At 59.6% G+C, this 27,227-nt stretch overlaps 1 protein-coding gene across 1 annotated transcript in view; it reads right to left on the bottom strand.

The window, feature by feature from the left end:
• Positions 1-27,227, bottom strand: part of PRKAR1B (protein kinase cAMP-dependent type I regulatory subunit beta) — a 121,150-nt gene that overhangs the window by 7,557 nt on the left and 86,366 nt on the right. The window contains exons 6-8 of the mRNA XM_069485868.1: positions 26,671-26,829; positions 16,946-17,006; positions 13,733-13,854 (exon numbers count right to left, since the gene is read on the bottom strand). Of these exons, the coding sequence (XP_069341969.1) occupies positions 13,733-13,854; positions 16,946-17,006; positions 26,671-26,829 (342 nt within the window). The remainder of the gene's footprint in view (positions 1-13,732; positions 13,855-16,945; positions 17,007-26,670; positions 26,830-27,227) is intronic.

The raw sequence follows: 27,227 nt of genomic DNA, 5'->3' as shown, positions 1-27,227 counted from the left end.
ATGTGTGTGTGTTACATGTATGCACGCCTGTGTGTTTCTGGATTTAAGCAGAAGCAGAGTCCCACACAGGAGCACATGCACACACACCTGTGCACACACAAACATGCACACCTGTGCACAAATAGATGCACACATACCTATGACAAACATGCACACACCTGTGCATACACAAATAGCTGCACACCCATACGCGCACACAGAAACATGTGCACATGCACTCGTGCACACACAAACACACACACATAGAGGATTACACCAGCCCCTCCCAAGTAGCTCTGTGATTTCTCCTGAATAAACGAGCCCCACGATGCAGTTTTTAAAGTTTTTTAAACAACAACCATTGCAACAAACACTGCTTTCTCCACGGGGAGGGCAATTTCAACTGAAACTCCCTCCACCCAAATCCACTTCTGTCCCTGTGGCGGTGACTTCTGGGCACTCTGAGACCAGTGCAGATCCCAGGTATTTCGGAGGCAGCTGGGCCACTTGCCTGCACACGCCCCACGCTGCCTCCTCGGCGAGGCTGGCTGAGAAGGTGCGTGTGACCTCACACCCCGGCTGCAAACTGTCCCCGAAACAACTGCAAAAACACACTTTGGCTGGTGAGCAGCCCGGGGTCAGTTTTCATGCCAGCGCTTAATGGATCATCCATGAAGTCTGGGCCCTGGCGAAGTACGGCCCAGCAGCTTCTGTGGGAAAACAAGACATCGTCGTGCATCCGGCGCCAGGGCTCCGAGGAGGGGACAGGTGCCAGCCCTGCACTGTCCCCCCACCGCCTGCAAACCAGGAGAGGCAATAAAGCCCCGCATGGTTCAGTCTTCCTGTCTGCAAACTGGTCATTACTGCAGTCCTCTCTGAGGCCAGGCACTGCCCACCAGGTGGACACAAAGCAGCTGTAACGGAAGCTCCGGCAGGTGCTCCTGGGGCAGCGGGGGAGGGGGGGCGTGTGTGTTGGCTGTGCCAGCTCCCGCCACTGGGTCTGAAGAGCAGGAGAGGAGAGCGTGTGGCCACTGGCTGGACACACCGATTCCTGCCCTCAATGCCCTTCTGCGGCCCAATTCTTCCCCTGCCATCTGTGCAAGAGCGTCCGCGGGTTCCGGGAACCAGGGCAAGCAGCAGCCCCGGGCAGACGTGGCCAGTCACTCCTGCTGCCTGCCGAGATGGGGAGGGGGCCTGTCCCCAGGGGGCTGCTCAGGCCACTTCCGGACCAGCTTCAAGGCACCACCCGGGCTCCCTCCACCTCTGGTGGGGGGGAACAGCTGTCCCCGCTCTGCCCCGCATGAGGCCTGGGCACCTCCAGCTGGGCAGTCGTCTGCCCACCCCGAGTATCTCTGTCTACAGGCCCCACCCAGCTGAGCCCCCCACCCATGGCAGTGCTGAGGGTTCTGCCCCCTCCCCACCACGGCCCTCACCCCCTCGAGACGCCAAGCCCTGGATCCCAGGGTCTTCCTCTCACCGGGTGCTCCCTCTCTGTCTCTCCACCCGGACGTCACAGAGGGCTCCAGAGAGAGCGCCAAACAGGTCCCTGTCACCACAGATCACAGCCAGTCTGCTCACATGGCCTCGAGGTCTTTCCAAACAGGGACCCAGCAACAACTCAGCCTCCCTCCGCCGCTCTCCCCTCCCTAGCCTGGCTGAGCACGGACCTTCCTCTGAGAGGCCTGGGCGTCCATCCCCTCCAGCCAGGATGCTGGACCCCAGCCAGGGTGACCCCTCCAGCCAGGGTGACCCCTCCAGCCAGGATGACCCCTCCAGCCAGGATGCTGGACCCCAGCCAGGGTGACCCCTCCAGCCAGGACGACCCCTTCAGTCAAGGTGACACCTCCAGCCAGGATGCCCGATCCCAGCCACGGTGACCCCTTCAGCCAGGGTGACCCCTCCAGCCAAGATGCTGGACCCCAGCCAGGATGACCCCTCCAGCCAAGACGACCCCTTCAGTCAAGGTGACCTCTCCAGCCAGGATGCCCGATCCCAGCCAGGGTGACCCCTCCAGCCAGGATGACCCCTCCAGCCAAGATGCTGGACCCCAGCCAGGATGACCCCTCCAGCCAGGACGACCCCTTCAGTCAAGGTGACCCCTCCAGCCAGGATGCCCGATCCCAGCCAGGGTGACCCCTCCAGCCAGGATGACCCCTCCAGCCAAGATGCTGGACCCCAGCCAGGACGACCCCTCCAGCTACGATGCCTGGACCCCAACCTGCCACTTCAGCTAAGTCACTTCCTCAGCCGAGTCTCACTCCATGGCCAAATAGGTATTGAGTCCTTCCACGTGCCGACCAGGGCACTGATGCCAGAGGCCTCACAATGAGCTGATGAAATCTCCACTCTGACTAGGCAACCACCTGACCCTCGATGACACACCTGCGCCTCTTAATCCCAGTAGCACCTGCTCCCGGGGAACAAGCACGCCGTCTCCCCGCCAGCGGCCAGCCCAGGGCAGTGCAGGTGGCCAGGCACCCCCAGACACAACCCGGGCTGCCACCCCGTGGGTCTCCGCATGCACCTGCGAGGACAGGCCGCACAGCTGGCCTCATCCCCTCTCCTGGAGATAGCCCGGTTTTCTTTTCCAGTTAGGGGTGAATGGGCCTGAAAATCTGCCCCCCTGCCTCTGCAGATGCCAGCCCCCACCACAGCCATGGTGTCCCAGCCTGGGGGGTCCCCACCACCTGCTCCGGCCCCTGCATGATGTGGGGGTGTGGGAGTGCACCCCAGTGTGTGCCCCAGAGTGGGGCCTGGCACCTGGAAAGTGTTTCCAGGATGAACTCACGAAAGCAAAACATACCAGCATCCGAGGGGAGGACATGTTAGTTATGTTCCCAGCCCTGCCTCCAGGAGGGGAGCCCAGGAGTATTTTCCACTGTCCCCAAGCGGCAATTTACTGAGCTGCCAGTCCCAGGATCATAGGTCTCAGAAACCGGGGGCCCACAAACGACAGGTGTTTGCATTCACCTGTCTGGTGCCTTCCTGAGCCTCCACCCCAGGAGAGATGATTTGAATTTGCTCGGCAAGAGGGAAAAGGAGAGTAAACCCACCACGGGCTTCACTGCATTTCTTTATGGTTTAGCAAGCATGGGAATACGGCAGGAATAATTCCAGATGCTCTGAGGGTCCCTCGGGGGTCACCCGAGCCCTGGGAAGCTCGAAGGCCAGGCTGGGTGGGACAGTGGTCTGGGCAGCTTTTGGAGGCTCTCGGGACCCCTGGGCATTCAGCTTGGGTGTCTCCAGCAGCACATCTTTCTGGAAACCCAAAAATCCAATGGAGAACACACATGCTGGTCTTGCTCCTAAGCAATTTGTCCCTCAGATGCAAAGGAGGACAGATGACCACAGGGTGTGGCTACGGCCAGCTGCCACCTCCCTGAAGCCCCCATGAAGCACCTCAAGGCAGCAAGGCCTGAATCCAATGTGCCCTGGTCCCCTTCAGAGCCAGACCTGAGGCTGTGCCAGGGTGCCAGCGTCTCTGATGTCGCCCTTTTCCTGCCTGGGTGAGTCTCATGCTCAGCGAGGCTATAAATACACGTAGGAGGGTCAGGAGTGCCTCCCCGACAGAGGCCCGAGCAAGAGGTGAAAGGAACTTCCCATGGTGGGCAAATGCACTGATGTTTATTTTGTCTGAATTGCTATTTAAAACTGGTCTGGTCATTGTGGGGAGTTTCTGGAGGACTCATGGGACAAACGAGGCAAACAGAGAATTTTCTGGACACCTGTGGAGCCACCATGCTCATCAGGGCACTGCCAGCCCACAGGGGTCTGGACTTTAGGCCCAGGTCGGCTGGGCATCGCAGACACACTGTCTCACTACTCCAAGCCTCAGTTTCCCCACTGTAAAATGAGACAAACTTATTGAGACTCTGCCAGGTACTGGGGAGCCTCATGCAAGGAGATGGGGACGGGTGCCCACGGATACCGTCAAAGCCTTCATAGCCTGCACAAGTCTGGTGAGTACAAGGAGGCTGGTGAGGTCTGGACTCCTGGAATTTTCCTCTCAATGTGTTTCCTCACTGGTAAAATTAGGAGGATAATGGTCACTACCTCAGAGACTCCAAAGGATCCAATGAGTTAAATATGGAAATGTTTGATATAGAGTAAAAGTTCAAAAAGTGTTAGTCACCATCAACATCAACATCAACAACACCATCACCATTGTCATCACCATCATGATCATCACCATTGTCATCATCACCACTATCACCATCACCATCATCACCGCCATCATTGTCATCACCATCACCATCATCACCACCATCACCACCATCACCACCATCATCACCATCACCACCATCATCACCATCACCACCATCACCACCATCACCATGATTATCAACACCATCACCACCATCACCACCATCACCATGATTACCATCATCATCACCATCACCATGATTACCGTCATCATCACCATCATCATCACCACCATCACCATGATTACCATCATCATCACCATAATCACCATCACCACCATCACCATGATTACCATCATCATCACCATAATCACCATCACCACCATCACCATGATTACCATCATCATCACCATCGCCACCACCATCACCATCACCACCATCATAACCATCGTCATCATTATCACCATCATCATCACCATTATCCCCATCACCCCATTAGCAGGGGAAAGAGAAGAATAAAACAAGGGCCTGGCTGCATAAACACAGTGTGGTCCACCCATACAATGGAATATTTTTCGGGCTTAGAAAGGAAGGACGTCCTGACCTGCCACGGCATGACGAACCTTGGAAACACTCTGCTAAGTGAAATAGGCCGGCACCAAAGCACCAATCCTGTGTGAGTCCACTTAAGTGGCACACAGAGCAGTCAGACTCACAGGACAGAGTAAGGGGGTAGGAGCCCAGGGAGGGGTGGGGGCAGGGAGTGAGCATTCAATGGGAAGATGGAAAGTTCCAGAGAGGGATGGTGGTGATGGCTGCACAACATTATGAACGTACTTAATGCCACTGAACTACATGCTTAAAAATGGTTAAGATGATATATTTTGTTATGTGTATTTTACCACAGTTTTTAAAAATAAAAATTTTTACAGAGGGCCTGGCCCCTAGAACCCGGGCTCACGCCAACCTCAGTGTCACACCCTCCTCAGGGGTCATGCTCTGGGCTCCCACGGGCCCCCTGTGCAGGGCAGGACCACAGACCACTGCACCGCAAAGCACCCTTCCCCTTGCACTCTCCATGTGCCTCTGCCTCTGCCCTGGTGGCACAGGAGCCACGGGGTGGGGGCCTTGTACTCTGCTCCTGGGGACGCCACCCCCATCGGGAGCCTTTCCTCCAAGTCCCCCAGTGACCAGGCCCAGGGACAGGCCGCAGGGGCTAGGGCACCGCAGCTGTGGGACTGGGCATGGGCAAGTGAGTCAGAGAGTCAGAGACACAGGCGTGGCCACAGTCGGAGCACAGGAGGACGACTTCCTCCCCGGCCCGCTGTTTACCACCTGGAGCCAGCCTGCCAGGTGTGTGGACACCCCAGAGGGACCAAAGCCCGAGGAGGACCCAGACCCTGTGACCAGGTCTGGAAGGAGCAGACAGGAGGGGCCGTCCCCCGAGGCAAGAGAGCCCACGACCCGCTGTCCCGTGGCCACGGCCACAGCAGCCAGCCCGGCTTGGGCAGTGGACGGCGTGGGGTGCAGTGGCCAGACACCCCCACAAATTGATTTGTCCTGAACTGTGCATCTGTTGGGATTTTCCCGGCCAAAACATCCGTCTTTATGGCAATGGTCTTTGCATGGTACTTAACTCTCCTCGCTCCGGTGCCAGGAATCTCGTCCGGGATAATCCGGGACCTTGGAATCCGGCAGATACATTCCACATCTGTCTCGTCTGGGAACGCCCGCGCGGCGGTGTGCGGAGATACGGGTGGGAAACAAGATCTGGAAATGTCTGCGGTGGGAAGCCCAGGCCCTCGGGGCCTCGTCTGGTCTCTTTCGGGGAGTTGGGGCAGGGCGAAGGATGGAGGATGGGCCTTTGTTCTTTTGTGGGGAGGGGGTTGTTGAATTTTTTATAACATTCCTTCCATTAAGAAAAAAAAAATCAGAAAGAAAATGTCACAGCAAAGGGGCCTGTCAAAGGAGCCACACAAATTGTCCAGCGGCCAATGAGGGAGGTGCCACCCTTTCCTACAGACCACGTCAGGGTTACATCTTCAGCCACAAGTGGCACTGTACTTGAGTAACTTTTTTTAAGGCTGTCACTCCACATTCAGAAGCCCTGGCACGGGAGCTCGCAGGGTCTGGCATCCATGCGACACTCTTAGACAACAGCCCGCTGAGGCAGCCTCGACTCACATGGAAACCCGCTCAATGCGAAAGGCGAGCAAACCCGTGCGCACTCTGCAAGGCAGCTACATACCCTGTCACTGTGGCGTGGCCACCGCACAGCTCAGCTGGGCACCCCAGGTCTCCTGTTCCCCGAGCTGCCGGGCCAAGCGTCCAGCCACAGGGAGAGAACAGAGCCACCGTGCTCAGGTGCTGGGACAGCTTAGCCCACAAACGGGGTCGGCACCGGGACATGCAGCCCTCCCCAGCCCCAGGACGATGAGGCCATCCTGCTCCAAGAAAGTAGGCAATTCAGAGCCCAGTGGACGTGTGTCCCTCTCTGCGGACCATGTCCACTGGAGCCACCCAAGAGCCCCCACCCACCCCAGTGGGGTCCGAGCAGAGGAGGTGGCCACTGGCAAGTGGCAAGTGGCAACACACAGACACCAGGTGGGACGAAGCCAGACTCTGCGGGAGCCCTGACATATCCTGGTCCAAGGAGCCACCAACACCACGGACGGGGCCACCCCAGGGTCAGACACGGAGGGAGCCGCCACCGTCCCACAGAGACCTCTGAGTGCACAAGGAGTCAGTGCGGGGCCGGGCAGAGGGCTCTATGCCCAGTCTTGGGGCTCTGGAAAAGCATTTCTTCCAGTCCAGCCCAGAAGGAATGTTTTCACTTTTCTGCTGGACGAGGTGAGTCCAAGAGGCCGGGCCAAGCTGTCCTTCAAGACTCTCTGAGAGTCCCCCCAGACGGGGAAGGTTTGGCACCACCCACAGTCTCGCCTGCCCTGACCTCTCGAGAGGGGCCCGCTGGTCGGTGGAGAGCTCTTGTGGCTTCAGGTCCTGAGAGGCCAGCGGGCCGCGCAGACAGCCTCAGGCACCGTGTGTCCCTGGACAGGACAGAGCAAACACGAGGCCTGGGCAGGTCGACCAGAGGCCTCTTGGGGAGCTGAGTGAGCTCGGGTGGGGGGCGGCGGATGCAGCAGCTCCGAGCATGTCTCGTTTGGCTCCTGGGAGGGGTTTGTGGCACCTGGGCAAGTGCTCCTGTTCTTACTCACGAGGCAAGTGACCTTCCAAACTCCTCGTCCAGGAGCTCCAGGGTGTGAGCCACTCCCCCAGCCCACCCCGAGGTCTGGGCTCCCCCCTGCCCAGCCATATTCCCCACCAGGGGCTCTTAAGCCTCAGGCTTGTGCCTCTGCAAGTGCCTCTGTCGTCCCTCCTGGCCTTGGGGTGCCCTTCCCACCCCCACCTTCTCCACCTGGAGAACTTCTACTCTCACGTGGGTGCCTGAAACCCGCTGCCCCATCTCCTCCATCTGTCGGTCACCTCCTCTCACAGCTGCAGCCTGTCTACCTGCAGAGCCTGGGTCCCTGCTGTCCTCTGGGTGACCGCCCACCCCTCGGGCTGGCCGGCTTCCTTCACAGTTTGTCCCCCATGCAGGACCCAGCGTGACCCCTTGGCAAGGGGGTCGCACAGTTTCTCTCCTCCAAAAAGCAGCCTAAACCATCCCCAGTGGCTGCCACCGAACTGAGAATGGGACTGGGTGTCCTTCCCAGGTGCCACCCTCCCCCAGAGCACCCCCAGGGAGGCCGGGGATTGTGACTCGCCAGCGCCGGGGACGGCGCAGCACAGAGCAGAAGCCTGAGCCGCACCTGCGGCCCCCGAAGCTCCTGCAAAACCTGCCCCAGGCAGCGACCCCAAAGACAGACATGTAGGAACCAAAAGGTGACAATAAAGTAGTCAGGGGCAGTGGGTAACAGTGGACAAGGATGAGTAACAGGGAATAATGACACCTCACAGGCGTGAACACAGAGCGACACCCCGGGTGCCCCCAGCCCCTGCAGGGGCCACGCGGCTGACCCCGAGCAGGGCTGGCCGTGGACGCCGGGGCTCTCAGTCCTGCTCTGTGGGAACCTCCTTCCCAACGTCTCCAGACGTGGTCCCCGGATTCCAAGCCATCTGCCACCCTGGTTCCGCGTGCGCCTCCTGGAACAGCAGCTCCCAGGAGCAGGAAACGTTCCCAGGCCCGAGGGCGGCTTTGAAACGTGGCGTTTGCAGTTGCTTCAACATTGTGGACATTCAAAAAATTAATTTGCTAAGAAAGGAGATAAATCCAATCTAGTGTTCCCATGGCAACACCTCCCAGGACGTCGGCCTCGGGATTTTTATGGGGAAACATCTCGCAGGGTCCAGCTGCCCCCAGGCCGCGGGGAGGTCTCAGGGAGGGGCACCCCGTGGAAAAGCTGGGCCTAATCGCGGAATGCGCGGAGGGAACTCGAGCCATGCTGAGACCTGCGCCCCCCCTGCCCAAACCCTCCTCAGTTTCCTGGAGAGCGCAATCCGGAGACGTGAATTTGGACGGGACAGCTGGGCAGCCTTCCGCCTCCCGGGCCTGGCGCCCTCCACACGCTCTGCCCTAGCCTGCCAGGCGGGGTGCCGTCCCTCCCTGCCAGACACAGCCACAGCTCCTGCGGTCCCGCTACCTCCTGCCTGAGGATACTGTCCCAGGCCTGTCGGGGGAGCCCTGGAAGGAGCTGCCACCTCAATCCCAGGCTGCCTGCAGGCGCGGCCCCGCGAGGAGAAGCGTGCACAGGCCGTGGGCTGCAGGACTCCCCTCGACCCACTGGAGTTTTCTCTCTGTGTCGGCCACTCCGCAGGCCGCAAGAGGAAGGACTGATCCACTCTGCTGGGAATATTTCCCAAGGCTCCGAGGATCACACGTCTGAGGGGTTGGCGGCTCCTGATGGCCTCATGGTGGCTGGTGCGAAGGCACAGGGATGGGGCCGAGGAAAGACGGCCTCCCCAGGGGGAGCCCTGCTCCTGTAGAGACCCCCAGGGCCACATACACGGGGTCATAGGGGGGTCCCTGCAGCCAGTGCCACCTCCCCCTGTGGCCTCTGAGACGCCCAGCCCACCGCGGAGTTGGCTCCCCCAGGTTGGCAGGTGCTCAGGGTGCGCCAGGTGCGGCAGGAGCCATTCCCCACACCTGTGCATGGCAGGGGGGTCCCCGCCAGGTCCCCCTGTGGACTTCCCCACATCCAAGGGAAATCAGCCCGGAAACAGTCCCCTTCCCGCAGGGCGTGGCCAAGGCACCTGCAGGCCGCCACTGAAGACCCGTGGGCCCTCACGGAGAGAGCCCCGGGCAGAGGGGGAGGCTGGTGCCGGCTGTGTGAGGGACACGAAGCCTCCTCCACGCGCTGCTTCAGGAAAACAGAAACCAAAGCAACCGAGAGTGGAACCACCATGCCTCAGGCAGCTCCGCAAGGGGAAAGTGGGGCTGGCGCCGGGCCTGACACCCACGTGTGCCCAGCCAGGCCGGGGACACCAAGTCGCCAGCAGCCTCTAGAGCTCTGGGGTTGCATCAGCTCCAAGTCTCTGACCACTGTGAACCTGGGGTCCCACCATGACTCACCCAACGTGGTCGACCACAGAGGAAAGGGGAACCCAAGTTGCCAAGGAGACCACGACGTTGTGAAAGCCACCCCTCCCCCAAGTGGGTAATGCTCCGGAGGCCACGCAGTAGCTGCTCGTGTGGACACGCCCACTCCACTGTCCCCACCCATGCCTGGGCGGGGAGGCCTCCACTGGAGCCAGCAACAATCCCCAGCCCCGAATCCCTCTCCAGAGTCCCTCTTGGAAGCCGCGTGGGCGGCAGGTGCAAAGGACCTACAGGAGGGGCAGCCGGCGCCCGCCCAGCACCGCCTGGGCACCTACGGGAGCCCCAGAATCAGCAGCTCCTGACAGACCACGCCGCTCAGCAAGCCCCCGAGACAACCACCATGAGAAACTGGGCCCGGCCCCCAGAGCCGGCAGAGACACAGCGAGGTCAGGCCTCAGTCAGGAGAGGCGGGACACAGACACCGCGGGAGGCAGCGCTCAAAGTCCACGATGCTCCTTGATGTGAAGCCTGGTGAATGCCCCTGCGTCAGCGCAGGCCGCTGGGTTGCAGTGCCAGCCCGAGACTGATGCTCGCGGGTCGTGCACATCCTCGGCCTCTGTGGCCCCCTGGTGTGGATGTGTTGGGTCGCACACGGTGCGTGGGGCTCCCCTGACACCTGGCACAGCCTGGACTCACAGGACATGCCAGCTCAATTCTGGGGACACCGTCCTCCGTCCCAGAGCAAGAACGCCAAGGGCACTGTCTTTCCCTGCTCTGGGGAGACTCGCTCCCTGACCAGGCCTCTCCCACACAGCTTCATGATCTTCCTGCACGTGGCCTTGGACTCCTCAGGGAGGGGCCTGGTCCCGAGAATGACAGGCACATCTACATTGGCCAGAGTTTCTCCTCCCTCCGTCTCAAGACCATCAAAACGCATGAGCCCCTGCGTGCCTGCAGTGCCCGCTGAGGAACAAGAGGGCCGGGTGGGGACTGTGGCTCACCGTGGCACATCACACCCCCAGCAGCCTCGGCTCCCGCCAGCTGGGGCCAATCCAGAGAGCAGGTCCAGTGTGGCCAGGGGCCAGATTTTTAAAGAGAAGTCAGAGACCCAGATTTTTACGTGAAATCTCCTGATTTTAAAATATCAACAACTCCGCTGACAGCGGAGTGGCCGGAGAGCTGCCCCCTGTGCCCTGTTGTCTAGGCGAGGGCTCTGCTTACCAGCTTGTGTTGGTGGCAATAACTGACGGGAACTAAGCCATTCCCAGAGTTAGCGACTTAACGCTACAACCTGTCATCATCTGTCACAGCTCTCTGCTCGGCGGGACCAGCAGGGGGTTCTCACTCGGGGTCTCTCCTGCGGTGGAGCTGGGCGGACTTCCGGGGCGGCGGGTGTCTAGGACTGCACACTCTTGCTGTTGATCCCAGAGCTCGGGGCATCTCAGCACACGGCCCCTGGGCTCCAATAACAAGGTTCCCAGAGGCCGTGGTGGCTTCTCAGGCCCCAGCCTTGGACGCCCTGCCGCCGATGCTGCTGCAGTCCGCTGCTCAAGCACGTGGCTCACGCCAGCCCAGCGCCACGGGTGGGGGGAGTGAGATCCCACGTTCCCACGGGAAAGACAGGCGCCTGTGACGTCTCAAACTTCAGGGCAGTTGTGATAACTTGAAGGTGGAGGAACTTCATTTTCCCAACCAGAAAAATTGGGCCCTGAAGATACCCAGGGTGATGCCACAACAAGGCCACTGTCACGGTCAGACGCACAGAGTCGGAAGATGGATTTTTACAGAGCATGAGAGGGCAGGAGGCTGCTCTGGGGGCCAAAGGCCAGCGAGTCCAGAAGCGCACAGACTGTCCCCACTGGGTCGATTAGTTGGGCTCATGGGAGTGCCCCTGGAGGCTCCACGTGCCACGGTCCTGTGGGGATGTCACCCCACCGTCCTCTCTGCACAGCAGGAGCTTTGGCTGAGCGTGTGGAGCACCCACGGCTCTGTGTCACGTCCTGCAGACCCCAGCATGAGGGCGGAACAAGATGGAAATGCGGCCTCAAGGGACGGCAGTGCCCCTTAAGTTCTTCGATCAAAGCCTCAGAGAGGTCCCCGCCAAGCCCTCACTTCCACCCCACCCGCACTCAAAGGCCTTGGCACGCGACGGGCATGGCAGGCTCCGGGCAAGGCCAGGGCAGGAGCTTCCGAGTCACAGCCGGGCTGCGCTGGAACAGGCGGGTTTACGCCCCGTCGAGGCTACCGACCAAGGCCCCATCCAACGCTGGCTGGCGTCGTGACTGGTTCTGCCTGTGGCTTTATTCCTTCTTTCTTCCTGTTTTCTTTGTAAAGAAGCGTCACTGCTGAATGTGTCCCCACCCTGCAGATGGGGAACACCGAGACTTACTCCCCAGGGGGGGACCCTTCGGCAATATTTTTGGAGCCTCCTGGAAAGTCCGGGTGGAGACGTGCATCATGTGTGCGTGCCTTCATTCAGCAGGCCACCTCTGAGCTCTCCCAGTGCTGGATGTGGACAGGGAGGTGACTCAGGTTCCGGGTCCCCAAACCCACCCCTGGCTGAGCTCCATGAAGGTGGCGCTGTCAAAACCCGCCTGGCAGCTCCTCCAGGACAGCAGAAATCTCCTGGGGCTCCCCCAGGCCCCTGCCCTGCCATTTCTCCTGCTGTACTCTAGAGCCTTCCGGATCTTTCCTGATGGCCAGGCCACCTGGGAAGAGGCTGGTGTGGCGGTTGTGGAGAAGAAGGGACCTTTAACACGCAGGGGCTGATGAGGACTTGGAGGCACAGGCCACACATGAAACCTGCGTTTTCTGCCCTGGGGTTTTACTCTCGCCGCCCTGATTGTACAGCGTGTGTCGCAGAGAGGGGCGCGTGTTGGCTCGTGGAACGCCGGTGGCCCCGGTGATTCTGCCGGTGCTTTTGTTGCCATTTGAAACCAAGGAGGCGGCTCCTGAGCGGGGTTCAGTTGGGCGCACGTCCGCCAGGGTCGAGCCCCTGCTCACCTCCTTGCCCTCTCAGCAGCCCCAGGGCAGCGAGACGTCCCCTCCCGGCGGCACCACGGTCCTCTGCTGCCCACGCTGTGGGACCTCAGTGGCACAAACGCCATCGCACTAAAGCGTGCTTTGGAGAATGGGCCTAAATAGCCTGCGACTGCGAGACCCCCTCGCCCCAGAGACCCCGAGAAGGGGAAACGTGCCAACCACGTGGCGCACACTCGGCTCTGCGTATTCAGGGAAGCCACGAGTGTCACTCACTCGTGCCCGGGCCACCTGTGGGGAGGCTGAGGCCTGCATGTGAGGGTGCGGCCCTCTCAGACCACAGCCCAGCACGTCCCAAAGACTCCACGGAGCCAACTGTCGCCTGCCCACCCCCCCCATGGGGCCATGGTGCGAGAGACAGCAAAAGTGGCTCGTGTGTTCAGGCAGAGAAATCGTTGCCGTCTTTTTAAAACTAAAATTTTTATTTTGTGATTAGTGTAGATCCGCATGCAGTTGCGGAAATAATGTGGTGAGATCCCTAAATCCATGCATTTCCCCCCATGGAACACGTCGGGAGGCTGTGCGGTACCTGCCGCAACCAGGATGCCGACAGACAGACACGCTCAGCTGCTCGAGTTTTACCCACCCCTGCGTGCGCACCTGGTTACGTGACTTTCTCACACGCGCATGTTTTGCAGCCGCCACCATTTTAGCCAGAGAACCTCGATGCGTGAGGGTGAGAGGGCTCTTGAGTGGCCAGAGTGTGAGCCGCTGCCCACCCGCTCCACGGGGATGGGGACGTTCAGGGAAGGACGGGCATGGGGGTGTGGGGGTTGTGGGATTATGGGCAGCATGGGGGTTGGGGGTGAGTGGGGGTCGTGGGGGGCGTGGGGGCTATTAGGGGTGTGGGATTATGGGCAGCATGGGGGTTGGGGGTGAGTGGGGGTTGTGGGGGACGTGGGGGGCGTGGGGGCATAATTGGGGGGTGGGGACACAGGGCCACCTCTTACCCAGGGGGAGGCGGGCACAAGGTGTCGGACAGGAGAAGAAGGGAAGGTCCACCCCAAGCAGCGCCCACGCCCTGAGCAGGACCCACCTCTGTGATGATGAAGAAGTCGTCCCCCGGCTCCCCCTGGACGACGATTTTCTCTCCGTCTTCAAACTGGACGGGCTCCAGTGCGTCGGCCACAGTCAGGCGCTCCCACTTCTCCAGGGACTCTGTGGCGGGAGGACAAGGACAGAGTCACCGGGCGGCACCTCGCCACCAAGGTCAGGACGAGGCAGCAGCTCTGCCCAAAACTCGTCCTCAGAAACCGCCACAGTAGTGGCTTCATAAGAGAGAAGGAAGAAGCAGGAAGTAGCAGAGGCCACCAAAGCTGCTCCCAGCACCTGCGCCTGGGGCCTCTGACCAGCTGGGTTGGGGGCCACAGGACTCTGACCGGCTGTGTTGGGGCACAGCTTGTGGGGGGGCCTGTTCCCCACTTACTGCTGGCAAAACGCAAATAATAGGGACCAAAAATTGAGTCCAAGTTAAGTTCATAAGAACATACTTTTGTGATGTTCAAAGGAATGGAGCAGCCTATATTTTTGCACACAATAGAGTCACCGCTAAGCACTGCAGCTACTAAGTGCCTTAAAATAACCCGGAGTGGCAGAAGCGATGGCCCATTCAGAAGACTCACCGCCCTCCAAGGGCCGCTCCGAGAACACGGAGTCGCATTCTCGCTGCGCCATCAAGGCAGAGTATACCTTCCATTGTTCAGGTCAAAATCCCTCCCTGCAACGCCAGGTTTCTCTCTAACAGCTGCAAATGCGTAACCGCCCCCCCCCCTTTCCCTTCCCTGTCACTGTCCACCCCTAGCCCTTGCAAGGAAGAAAAAAATAACCATGTGAGATTTCATAGGAAAATAACGATCGCCTGATCAACTATTTCTTTTTTGGCAAAGGAAACTTTGCTGGCCACAGCTACAAATGAACAGCAAAGCGTTTATTTTAGATCTAGGTTAGGAGGGAGATTTCTTGCCTTAAAAGCTCCTGCCAGCGCGGCGCCTGGCAGAGGACAATGCCTCCTGCTAACCCCGGGGCCTGGTGACGGGCGAGGCCGCTGGTCTGTGCTCAACAGCTCAGAGCTTTGTCCCCACAGGCGGCACCTCGGCACACACCTGCGGCTACCTAACGCAGGTAACTTGTGAGCAAAATTGGCCTGTGTTGAGGAGGAAAGGCGGGCAGAATCAGACTGGCTATGAATCCAGAGCAGTTTTGTTTCTTGGTTTCCTTACGAGGGCAGTGATAAGAGGCATTTAATTTTAGAAGTCAGCTGCATGGCCGGGCGCGGTGGCTCACGCCTGTAATCCTAGCTCTCTGGGAGGCCGAGGTGGGCGGATCGTTTGAGCTCAGGAGTTCGAGACCAGCCTGAGCAAGAGCGAGACCCCATCTCTACTAAAAATAGAAAGAATTATATGGACAGCTAAAAATATATATATAGAAAAAAATTAGCCGGGCATGGTGGTGCATGCCTGTAGTCCCAGCTACTCGGGAGGCTGAGACAGGAGGATCGCTTAAGCCCAGGAGTTTGAGGTTGCTGTGAGCTAGGCTGACACCACGGCACTCACTCTAGCCCGGGCAACAGAGTGAGACTCTGTCTCAAAAAAAAAAAAAAAAAAAAAAAAAAAAGAAGTCAGCTGCAGTTAGGAAGTTCATTTCCACATATTTGATTAGCAAGTTTTTCTCCTTACAGTTAAAACCTGTAGTATTCTGAGGTCTGAAAAATTAAGACCGGCAATAGCTTTATCTCCCAACAACATAAATCTTGGGTGAAAACTGTCAGAAAAAAACTATATGTTGGGACCCAGCGCAATGGCTTGCACCTGTAACCCTAGCACTCTGGGAGGCTGAGGCGGGAGGATCGCTTGAGGTCAAGAGTTCAAGACCAGCCTGAGCAAGAGTGAGACCCCGTCTATACTAAAAATAGAAAAATCAGCCTGGCGCAGTGGCAATGCCTGTGGTCCCAGCTACTTGGGGGCTAAGGCAGGAGGATCGCTTGAGCCCAGGAGTGTGAGGTTGCAGTGAGCTATGATGATACCACTGCACTCTAGCCTGGGCAACAGAGAGAAACTCTGTCTCAGAAAAGGAAGAAACTATATGTTGGGAGATGGCAATTTTTTGACCTAATTTTTTTAAATGTCTCAAGCCTGTGGACATTTCATGAAACACAAGACATGTGGGGGCATTTCTGTTGTTTACTGCAGTTGAGAACCCCCAGGCCTCAGGACACACGAGCTGGTGGCCAATCCCGCATAGGAAACAGGGTGGGAAGCTGCGGGAGCCCCACGCTTAATGGTCGCTCCCTTTTCTGAAAGGTATTTCCAACCCCGCACCGTGGGAGGTGTGCAGAGTAGGCGCAGGCAGGTGTCCCAGAAAGCACCGCACAGAGGTCGGCCTGCAGCCACGGGCGCGACAAAGCCTGGGCGAGCAACCCTGCCCAGAAAGGGAGCCCCCGCCATGCGGGCTCGGGGTCACTCTGCAGGTTCACCCCCTATGTGCAGACCGTGCTGAGGGTGTGAGTTTCTGGTCCTGGGGGCCGAACCCACCTTCACCAGGAGACGGGGGCACCCCGAGGGCACCCATGCACTGTCGCCAAGTTTCCAGCGAGGGAGAAATGCCAAAGTCACAGCTCCGGGCTCCCTCCAAGGCGTCCCGCCTGCCAAAACCCACCGTGAGGCATTGTCCCGCCAGCTACTTTTTGAAGGACTTTGTGCGGCTAATGGTGACTGAGCTGGAGGAGGGGATTACAGTCTTGTTGTTATTCCTCCGGAAGGCGGAGGAGAAGCTGGTCACACTTGGTGGCTATCGCATTAATCAAAGGAAAACAAAACGGGGGCGGACGGGAGGCCGGGCGGGGAGAGTGTCTGACAGGCCGACAAAAGCCAAGACACGGCAGAAGGAAACGGCTGCCAGCCCGGGCCTGCCCGCTCAAGCTGCAGCACCCGTCGGTTCCGCCCCGGGGTCACCAGTACCTGCACTGGTGCAGGAAGAGGGTCTCGGCGGTCACTGTGGCAGCAACAAGACCACGGTTGTTACCGCGGCAGCACTAGTGAATGAATGACTTTGGGGTGGGGGGACTGACGTTTCAGTGCCCCGTGCTCTGGCGTGTGACAGTGCACGCGTGTGTGTGTGTGTGTGTGTGTTTGTGTCCCAAACCTGCACGGTACCCGGAACTTGCCACGCGGGCAATGGGAAAACAGCCTGGGTGGCCGCAGGTGCCCAAATGAGGCAGAGGAGGACGAGCACGGACAGACGGGGCACTGACCTAGGATGGAGACCTTGCTCAGGAACTCTTCGTACATCTTGCGTTTTCTCAGCGTGCTGCCCTGTTGGGGACAGAGGGGAACAGGGAGAAGGTGGGTCTTCGTGCCTGAAGCCTCCGACACTCCCAGATGTCCCCACATGACGCTAAACTCTTAAAGGGAGACCCATAGCATTCTAAGTCCTGAGTGCCCTCCGATGGCCAGGGGTCTGTGTGAGCTGCCACGCTGCCCATGCCCGGCCCCTCCTCTGGAGAGACCCCACCCCCTTTCTCAGTGCCCTGGCTGGCGGCAGGTGACCCCACTGAGCATGCACCAGCGCGTGGTCTGAGAGGCGTGCACAGCCAGCCGGAGCCCTGAACCTGGATGTCTACCTGCTGGAGGGTACTCACAGCTGAGATGGTGGATGCTGGGTGTGCCTGCAGCGAGGGTCCCTCACCCACCCCAGAGCTGCCGCAGCCCCCAGACACACGCACATCTGGAGAGACACAAAGGCCAACACAGCGGATCGAGTATGTGATGTGGACAAGACGGTGCAGCTGACGTCAGCTAAGACCCTGGATCCAGACGTGCCTGAAGCTGGCGCCATCCACACCCTTCCCAGTTAAAAGAGCCAAGAAATCCAGCCCCCCCAGCCCCCAGCTCCAGTAAAGGCAAGATGAATAATGCAATACCAGCGACAGGTCCAGTCAGCATTATGTGAGCTAGAAACTAGAATTCATTCTGGTCGTCAGGATTAGAAATGTGGACTAGAAAAAGGCACCCCAGCCGGGCACGGTGGCTCACGCCTGTAGTCCCAGCTCTTTGGGAGGCTGAGGCAGGAGGATCGCTTGAGCCCAGGAGTTTGAGGCTACAGTGAGTTACAATGATACCACTGCACTCCAGCCCGGGAGACAGAGCAAGACCTTGTCTCAGAAAAAAAAAGAAAAAAGGCACACGTCATTGGAGCACTCGTCTCACAAGCTGATGGGCCCTTGTGCAAACGAGAATGAGGCCCCACTCCCAGGCCATCAGCCCCAGCCCAGTAAGTCAAAAGCAGCCTGGATCTCAGCCCCTTTGGCCCTCTGTTCCGGGCCTTTGTGCAGTGTGCAAACTCCACAACCGCACATGGCAGCCTTGCCAGTGAGTTTATTAAGCGCTGTGCATTCAGAGACAGATGGTCCACGGGGAGAGAAGCAAGCCTGGTTTTGTTCAAATTCAAATGGCCTCATCAATTGACGAAGGCCACGAATTCGAGAAGGGAGTCCCTTGGCATGTGAATGGGATGGAGAGACAGTATCTGCCAGTGATGGAGCTTTTCTGTGACCATCGATGAGTTGTCGCCTTGGTGGAGAGAGGAGGGAAGGGTGCTGGGAGCACCCTCCAGGTCAGAGTGGGCCCAGGCTCTTAGATACCCCCATCCTCGTGGGCCTGTGACAACCCCACAAGGTAAATGTGTCATTGTCTTTATTTCCAGGGGAGAAAACTGAGGTTCAGAGGGGCTGAGTCACTGCCCAAGGCAGTAATCGTGGAACCAGGAATGAAAACCCAGCCAGGCTCTGGAAGCCCCAGGGTTGTGCCAGCACCTGCACCTGTCAAACGGGAAGTGTTTCCCTTTCCTGATGTGCTACTGCACACGTCCCTGCAACACTCCGAGATGGAAAACCATGAGCATGGTTTACAAGGCGCCTCCCCCCTGGGCCTACGGTCCGACTGCCCGAGCTCACACACGGGTGGGATGTGCAATTCTAAACATGCCCTTCTCCGCTCCTCCTTCCGACATCTGGCATGCAAAGAGCATGGCCAGAGCCCCAGCAGCCCTGCCGGGCCCTTGAGAACAGGAAGAGCAGTGAAGTAAGGGAGCCCTGGTGCCCTGACCCCACAGAAGAGCACCCCCACAGATGGGCTGCTTCTAGAGCTCCTGAACGTGAAAAATGACCCTGAGGGTTAAGCTCCTGTTATTCTGAGTGTTTGTTGCACCTGGTGTGGCAGCCCCACCCCTGGCATTCACACGTACAATGACAGGCTGACCTGTGCAACCAAGAGGACGCTAAGGAATGATGGTTCAAGATTTCCGAAGCGAGATTGTAAATGACAGTGTGGCTCCTGCCCGGCTGCCACCTGGATCTCTCAGCCATGGAGAGGCTCCCAGGAGGGGCGGAGCTTCCTGCACCACGTGGCCAGCAGAGACGACCCTCCGCCCTCGACCTGCCAAACCTCCCCTTACCCCAGGAGAGCTCCAGCCAGGGCCACCTCTAAACTGCTTCCTTCGTGACTCATGGAAACTGTCCGACAAACGTTGCGTTGCTGCCACAGGCTGCTGAGTTTGGGGGAAATTTGTTACTCAGCAGCAGCTACTAGGTCCAGCTCCACCCAACCCTAAGCGAGGAGATGATAAGCTCTTTTAGGGCCTGTGGGTGGGTTCACATGGCGCCCACCTTGCGGCTCTCCCAGCTGCCACATGTCCACTCCTCCTGCCTGGCCACTCACAGATGGCACTAATGCTCCCAGGACGCGTCCCTGTACACCTGCAGCAGCAGGACCTCCCTGGCCCCGGGCCCTGCAGCTCCCTGGCTGTCAACTCACCAAGCAACGCAAGAGGACGGTGGGGAAAAGAAGGATCCGGCGTGAGGATTAAGACTCCTGACAGGCAGGAGCCCCAAACGCCTGTCTATCTCCCCAAGAGTAGAAATCACAATGAGACCTTGGGTGGCCTTTACCGCATGCCCTGCGGGGAGTGGGAGCGGCTGTGCTCAGGTGCACAGGTGCGCAGGTGTGCACTGTCACAGTCCACAGCCCAGACGGCCGAGGACGCAGAGAAAGCAGAGGTGAGCGTGCTGGAGGGACGTGTCCAGAGGTACACCACTGTGCGTGGTGGCGCAGGGTCTGCCCTGCCCGTCCCCAGGGCCTGCACCCACCAGTGCCCCTCCTCGTGTCTCAATGCCACCACAGAGGCAAACCTGGAGTTGTGGCTCTAACCTCCCAGAGCGGAGAGAGGACGTGTACAAAGTGTGCCCAGGTCGCCTTTAGAAAGGGACCCTTTAAGGCATTGAAGGGGGCTCTGTCACGGGGAAAGGGGGGCCCCGGCAGGGGGGGCAGCCAGCAGTGCCCTGGACACGGAGAACAAAGCCTGGGCAGCCCCAGGTCCTCACCCTCCCCACTGCCGGAGGATGCGCGGTCACTGGGGCAGGAGCCCCTGCAGGCGGGTAGGGGAGAGGAGGAGGCAGGTGGGTCTGCTGTGGAAGGGAAAGGGCTCGGTGGGGGGGGGGAGGCTGGACAAAAGGCACATGAGGCGAATGCCTGTCCCTGGAAAATATGACAAAAATGCAGCGGCAATGAAGTGGGGGAGGGCTGGCTCGCACGTCCCCAGGGCACCGGTGGCTTCCACGGGGCCAAACCAAGGGTTTTTCCACAGTTGCTCACTCTGGCCCCCAGTTGCCAGCTGACCTTTCCCACGTGTCTCAAGCTGGGGGGCACAGGCCGTTTCCGGCCCCCTGACCCGACCCTCCCCACTCGCTCCTAGTCTCCCTCAACGTCCAGAAACACAGATTCCTGGAGCCGAGCCAAGCCTCCCGCTTGCAGCGAGGAAGTCAGGGCCGCGTGAAAGCACAGCCCAGCCTGACACCCGATGGGGATGAGGACCCTGAGGATGCCTCGGCCAGCCTCACAGACCGCAGCAGAGGACACAGTGGGCACCGCATCAAGTCCATGAGTGTAGATCTGGATGTGTCACCTGCATCATGGAACCCTGGTGACAGGAGATAATAAAAATCCTGCCCCACTGTGTCACCGCAAGGACCGAGTCTCAACAAATGTTCCTCATGTTGCTGCTGATGGTGACGGTGACGGTGATGGTGATGGTAATGATAGTGGTGGTGGTGGTGGTGATGGTGATTATGGTGATAGTAATGATGGTGATGATGATGATGGTGATGGCGATGATGATGGTGGGGATGATGACGGTGATGGTGATGATGGTGATGATGGTGGTGATGATGGTGATGAAAATTGTGGGTGTGGTGGTGGTCGTGGTAATGGTGATGGTGTTGGTGATGATGGTGATGGTGGTGGTGATAATGGTGATGATAATTGTGGGGTGATGGTAATGATGATGATGATGATGATGGTGATGATAATGGTGGTGGTGGTAATGATGACGATGGTGATGGTGATGGTGATGATGGTGGTGGTGGTGATGACGATGGTGGTGATGACGATGGTGGTGGTGGTGACGATGATGGCAGTGGTGGTGATGATGATGGCAGTGGTGGTGACGGTGGTGGTGGTGATGATGGTGGTGGTGATGATAATGGTGGTGGTGGTGATGATGGTGATGATGATGATGGTGGTGGGAGTTCTTACTGAGCACAATGGAAGAGGCCTCACAGGAGTGTCAGCAAACTCCAATTCCTGCCCCAGCCTGCCCATAACTCCCCAAGTTCTTAGACCAGTCTCTTCTCCCTGGGCCTCGATTTCTCTATCAGGGGAGTGACAGAACTAGGCACGTGTTCTGTGTCTCTGACCTGAGCTCCTCCTCCCTCCTCCCTGCCTGCTAACCACCACTCTGTTGGGGCCATCTCCACCTTAGCCCAGAAGGTCCCTTGTCTGCTTCCCGTGGAGTTTCAGGGGGGTACCAGCCTCAGATGACTTCCCTGTCATCAGATATGGGGTGAGAGGCCTCTGCAAATTACCGCTGACTAGCACCAGACCTTGGCAGCCCCACCACGCCCAGGATTTCTCCTCTTCCCAGGCGGTGATGAGAACAGCACAGCTAAGACTGCTGAGTGCTCCCTGGGTACCAGGCGCCTCCTGTGGTCCTCTCCTTTATCTGCACCTCAGCCCCTTTGGGTAGCCCTATTATTACCTCCACTCTATGGGGGAGAGAGGCTTAGGGCAAGGTTGTGGCCTGCTCATGCCCACTGGGCCGCCCAGGGGTGGGGCTGGGACTGGAGATGGGTCAGTCTTGCTCCAGAATCATGCTCACACCACTGGGCTCCACACTGGCCTGGAAACAGCAGGGTCACCCTGAATCTCCACTCCACTCAGCATCTTGCCTCCTCTGGAACGGGCAAAAGTTGCATCCACAGAGCACCCACTGTGTGCTTGGCACTGTACTATGTATCATCGTGCTCCATCCTCATGTTGGGCTAGAGAAGGGCAGCTCAGAGAGCCGCATGATGTCCAGGCTGCCCCGGGGCAGGGAGCGGAGCTGGGATGGAGTTCACGCTGTCACCGCCACGCCCACGGCCCCATGAGCCAGCGGCGGCTCTCAGTGTTCAGTGGCACAGGGTCACTTTCAGATGGGCTTTGCTGCAGGGTGGGGGCTCCATGCCACACAGAGAGAACCAGGAACTTCAGCGGCCTGGCTGCTCTGAGCCCTTCCTCCCTGGGTGCCTGGCAGCCAGAAGACAGAGAAGGCTCAGGCGCTCTGCCATTCGCCAGGGCCCCACAGGACACTGAAAGGTGAGCTTGCACAGCCCCGCGCCCTGAGCACGGTTGTGAGACACAGGCAGGTACTCACGGTCCAAAGCGTGTGCACAGGACACATCACAGGGATACACTCGGGAGAGGACGGTCCTGGTGGGCATGGCTGCCCGTGTGGCCATGTGGATCCCAGCCAGGCAGCATCAACCTCACTACTCTGATGTGTGGATGCCCCACTGCCCAGTCCAGGGGAGGGTGGGGTGAGGGTCCCAACAGCCTGCAAGTCCCAAGTTTAGAACCTTGGAGGTGTCCTATCTGCCTCCTCCCCAAGCTTCCCTGTTCCCAGCAAAAGCCCCAACAGGGCTGGGGGACTCATGGCCCAGCAGGTCATTAACGTAGCCTGAGATCAACTAGACCAAGATGGTACAGAAGGTTCTCCTGCGCCCACTGTGGTGCCCTGAACAAGACGGTCTCCCCAGTGACACGAGGGCTCTGTTGGAAATGCCCAGGCACCGCGGAGCGGAACGTGCCAGCATGTCTGCCGGTGAGTGGGGCTGGACGTCCTCGGTGGAGCGGCAGGCTCCATGACCCAGCCCAAGCCGTTTTAGATCCCTGCCGGCCATAAAAAAGGCATTTCTTTTGAAAAATAATTTATAATTCACACTGACTGCCCAGCAATTACGCCCAACCGGTGGAATGCAAGCATGTTTTGCCCCGGGAACCTTAGACATTAAAGCTTAGTGCAACTGGCCCATCCATCTCGGTGCAGAATGACAGCTGAAGGTGGCTGCCCGGGACCTGCGGGAGGGGCCCAGCCCCGAAGGCCGCCCTCCTCCCAGGATCATTTTCCTTCCGCACTAGAGTTTCCTTCCGCGGTCGAGACGGTAGGTGGGGCCGGGCTGGGAGCCTGGGCTGTCTGTTCATGCCCCATGAAGGCATCCGGGAGGCCTCCTTGTCTGGGGGGCGCTGGGCACCCACTCTGGGGGCTTTGCAGCATATGGGCCGTACCCTGAGGTGGGCTTTGAGCTGGGTGACCTCCATCCCCCCACGGGGCTCGCTCAAGCCCACAGCGTGGAAGGGCTGGGACTGGCCTCCCGACACCAGGCCAGCCTGCCCCGGAGGAGTCCACCCGAGGGCATGGGGGCCTGGGGCCCAGCCTCAGCTCTGCCCAGTCTTGCTGGTCCCTGCCTTGGCCTCAGCTCCCACTTCCGTGTGATGCGGTGTCTGCTGAGCTGACCTCAGGGCAGAGCCTGGAGGGAGAGGCCTCAACATGCACCCAGCCGTGTCTCCAGCCTCGGGCTCCTCCTGCGTGGGACGCCCCCTCCTCCCTCAGAGCAAAGGGTGCCTGACCCGGCCCAGGGTGGACAGCAGCCCTCCAAGGACAGAGGGGATTTCTCATAAAGTCTAGCAGACTAGGGTGTTTCCAGCGGCCACGCTGCTGGGCCACTCATGGCCGGCCTTCCCTAAGAGGGGGCAGGAAACTGGCAGAAGAGGAAGACCGCTCTCCAGCAGGGCACAGTGACTGGTAGTACCTGAGCCTCCCGGCAAACAGCCCGAGGGCTCCAAACTGTCCCTTTCCCTGATGCTTCAGAGCCGGGATGAGCAAAGACTCCCACCAAAGCCACGATGGGAAGCGGCCACGGCTGGTGTGCAGCTGTGGGGCCAGCGACTTCAGTCCGAGGGCACCACTGTGGGGTCTGCCAGAGGCGGGTGGGCTTCGGACGCTGCAGCACAGCCCCTACCACAGAGTCCTACACTCGTTAGCTCTGGACACGAGGTCCCGGGCAAGGCTCAGGGTAAACAGACCCCATGAAAGAAAGAAGCTTGGGGAGCGCCCCTGCCTGGGAGCCTGGAGCCCCGTCCTGCCCCCAACAAAACGCGGAGCGGTGGAGGGAGGACGTGGACATCGAGGAAGCTCCAGTGTCCCCCGTGGCAGCCCCAGCTTCACACTAAGTGGACTTGGGCGGGAACACTCCTAGCATGACAGACGCGTCCAAATCTGCCCAGATCAAGGGCTGACGCAGACACAGACCCGTCCTGCGAGGCGCTCCCTCCAAACCAGCCGGGCCCTCTGGCTATTCTTAGCGCTCAAGAATCCAAAATTAAAACAGAGGAAGCGCCGTCTCCCTCGGTGGTTTGGGAACTTCCCTGAATATAAGGTTCCAGCCACAAAAATCCCACAGCCAGGAATGGCACAGCATCGACGAGGGCAGGGAACCGGCGGCTTATGCAACCCGGGGCCAGGTGTGCCGAGGAGGCGGGCAGGAACTGCTGTGTCCTCCTCCAGCTCCCAAACCACCCCGGCCCCTCTCAGAAGGCAGCTGGCGGACAAAGTGGTCTCTGGGTAAAAACAGGATTTGGCTTGTTTAAGGCCAGAAGAGAGAGAACCCAGGCTCCACGGAATCCCCTCGAGGGGCCCAGGGTCATGTGCTTTGTGCCCAGTGTGTTCACGGTTGTGCATGAGCCCTAGCACACAGCAGGCGCTCCATTAGTGCTCCATGAGAGCACAATGCGGAGCTCATGGAGCTCAGGGCCGGGTGAGAAACCTGCCCCGCAGATTGTGCTGAAACACGCGGGAAAGAAAGAGCTGGACGTTACTGCAGACCTGCCGCCCTCCGGCCAACAACCCCGTTCCCCATGCGGACGCCCCACTGCAGGGGCTGGAATCGGCCCCCAAGCTTGTAGGGTCCTGTCCTATGCCAGGCTAGGGGACTCCCCCAGGCCTCCTCCTCAAACACCCCAAACCCCAGCCCTTCCTTAGAAATTGTACTCTGGGCCTTTGACACCAAGCCACCACCTCCTGCCACTGTCACCGGCTGGTCTCGGGCATGGAGTTGGGGGCAGCCCCTGGGCGTGGGGCCACCCCAGGGAAGGACAGGGAGAAGAGGCCAAAGGTCTCCCAGCAACGTGCCTCCCTTGGGCACCTCCCAGGCCACACAGGAAATGACTCTGAGCAAACACTCTCCCAGAGCTGCCCAGGTCCTCCTGGGTCCCCTCCAGCCACCTCGGACGAGCTCCTGGCCCAGGGGTCACTGCTGGCTGAACACAGAGAGTGAGGAGCTGCCCAGAGGACGGGGTGCTTGGCTCCCAGTGGCCTCTGCCCAGCAATGGAAAGTGGGGCTGGAGATGAGGCCCGAGACCACGAGGGGGTGGCCAGCCCAGCACTGCCGGGCCCAGCACCTCCCAGGATGACTCGCCCCGGGCTGCTCTGCCCTGGCCAGGGTGGCCCTAGGCCAGCCCAGAGAGCTGGGTGCAGCTGGCTCCGGTCACTCCTGGGTTCCAGCTCCTGCGGTGGCTCTGGGTGCTCCAAGTTGGGGTGAGGTTCCCATGAGCCTGTGGGCTCACAGGCTGGGCAGGTACCACATCCCCCATCCACAGAGGTCTCCTCACTGCCCACAAATGCTCTTAGCAGCCCCGCCTCAGGGCCTTTGCATGCACCATTCCCCTGCCTGCCCTGCTCCTGGACAGCCCTCTGGTGCTCCAGCCTCTGCTCAGATCGTCACCTTATCAAGGGGGTCTCTAGGCCTTTTTATAAAGCAGCAGCCCCTTCCCCACCCCTCAGCCCACCTTCACTCTTCTCTGCCTCAGTTTTCTCCCAGGACTGTCACTAACTGAGGCTGTGTACATGCTGTCTGCCCCTCCACTGCGACACCAGCCTCTCTGATGCCCAAGGGACCAGCACATGGAACAGCGCTGGCAGCTAGTCCGTGCACAAGGAGAGCATGGGGGGCCTCCCTCCCTGGGAGGGGCCTTCTCAGTGCACGAGCCCACCCCAGGAACCCTTGTGAGGCCCTGTGAGACAGCTGGACCAGCCCACGGCCCTGGCTGCCCACGGTGGGTGGACACACACAGTCACGCACACGTGTGTGCACACACATACACTCCCACCGTGCAGAGTACACTAAGAGTGGATTTGGCGCAGCTAAGACAAAACTTGAAAGCAGCAGGGCAACCCCACGCGCAGGGAGTTGGGGGAGCGGTGCAGCCAACCCCACTGTGTCAGCAGCGAGCTTTGCTCCACCACCTTGGGGAAGGGGCTTTGTGCCCAAAGCCGCCTCCTGATCTACGACGGCAGCTGGAGCTCCGGCCGTGACAACCACGTTCCAGACAGCAGGGAGGACTGCTCCAGCCACCTGCCAGTCTTCTCAGATGCTCTGAGAACCCTCCCGTCTCTCCACCCTTCTCGTGGGCCGAACCTATCCGGAGGCAGAAATGTCTTTCCCCAGGAGCAGCCCCAGCCTCGATACAGCCGGGTTCCATGGGATCTTGGCCGTGGTGGGTCCCTCCCCAGCCCTGGGAAGCCTCCCGTGGCCAGGGCGCCACTCACCATGAGGATGCGCCGGTAGCTGTCTCGGTCGATGCCCCAGAGCTTGAGGTCTGTCTTGGCTTTCACCGTTGCAGCCCTGGGGGTGCCGTAGATGAGCGCCAGTTCCCCGAAGCTGCCGCCCTCGCTGATGCTGGTCACCCAGTCTCCGTTCACGTACACCTTCAGAGAGCAGGACAGAGAAACGTCACGTGTGGGGGACACCGGCTGCTTCCCACCCAGGGGTCCCTGCATGGAGGGGCACAGCCCCTTGCTTGTGGGCACAACTCCCCACGCCCCACCCTGGAGCTGCAGGGAGGCCAGCGTGTGCGTGGACTGAGGTGCCCACCTCCCCCGCAGACCTACTTGGAGCTGCAGCTGGAGGGCGAGAGGGTGGGAGGCCCCAGGTGGCTGATGGGACAGAACAGGACCCGGGCGGACACAGCCCAATCTGCATCCCAGCAACCCAGGTGCCCCCTGGGCAGCCTTCAAGTCAATTCCCCGTCAATGTTGGACTCAGCCTCTCAGACTTAGCACCCTGGTTGCTAAGCACCAGTGAGTGGGACCCTGCGATTTCCACG

The sequence above is a fragment of the Eulemur rufifrons genome, chromosome 14 (assembly GCF_041146395.1).
Source record: "Eulemur rufifrons isolate Redbay chromosome 14, OSU_ERuf_1, whole genome shotgun sequence".
NCBI classification, from domain to species: Eukaryota; Metazoa; Chordata; class Mammalia; order Primates; family Lemuridae; genus Eulemur; species Eulemur rufifrons.
The sequence above is the reverse complement of the archived record's forward strand: the minus strand, read 5'-3'. Positions and strand labels throughout refer to the sequence as shown.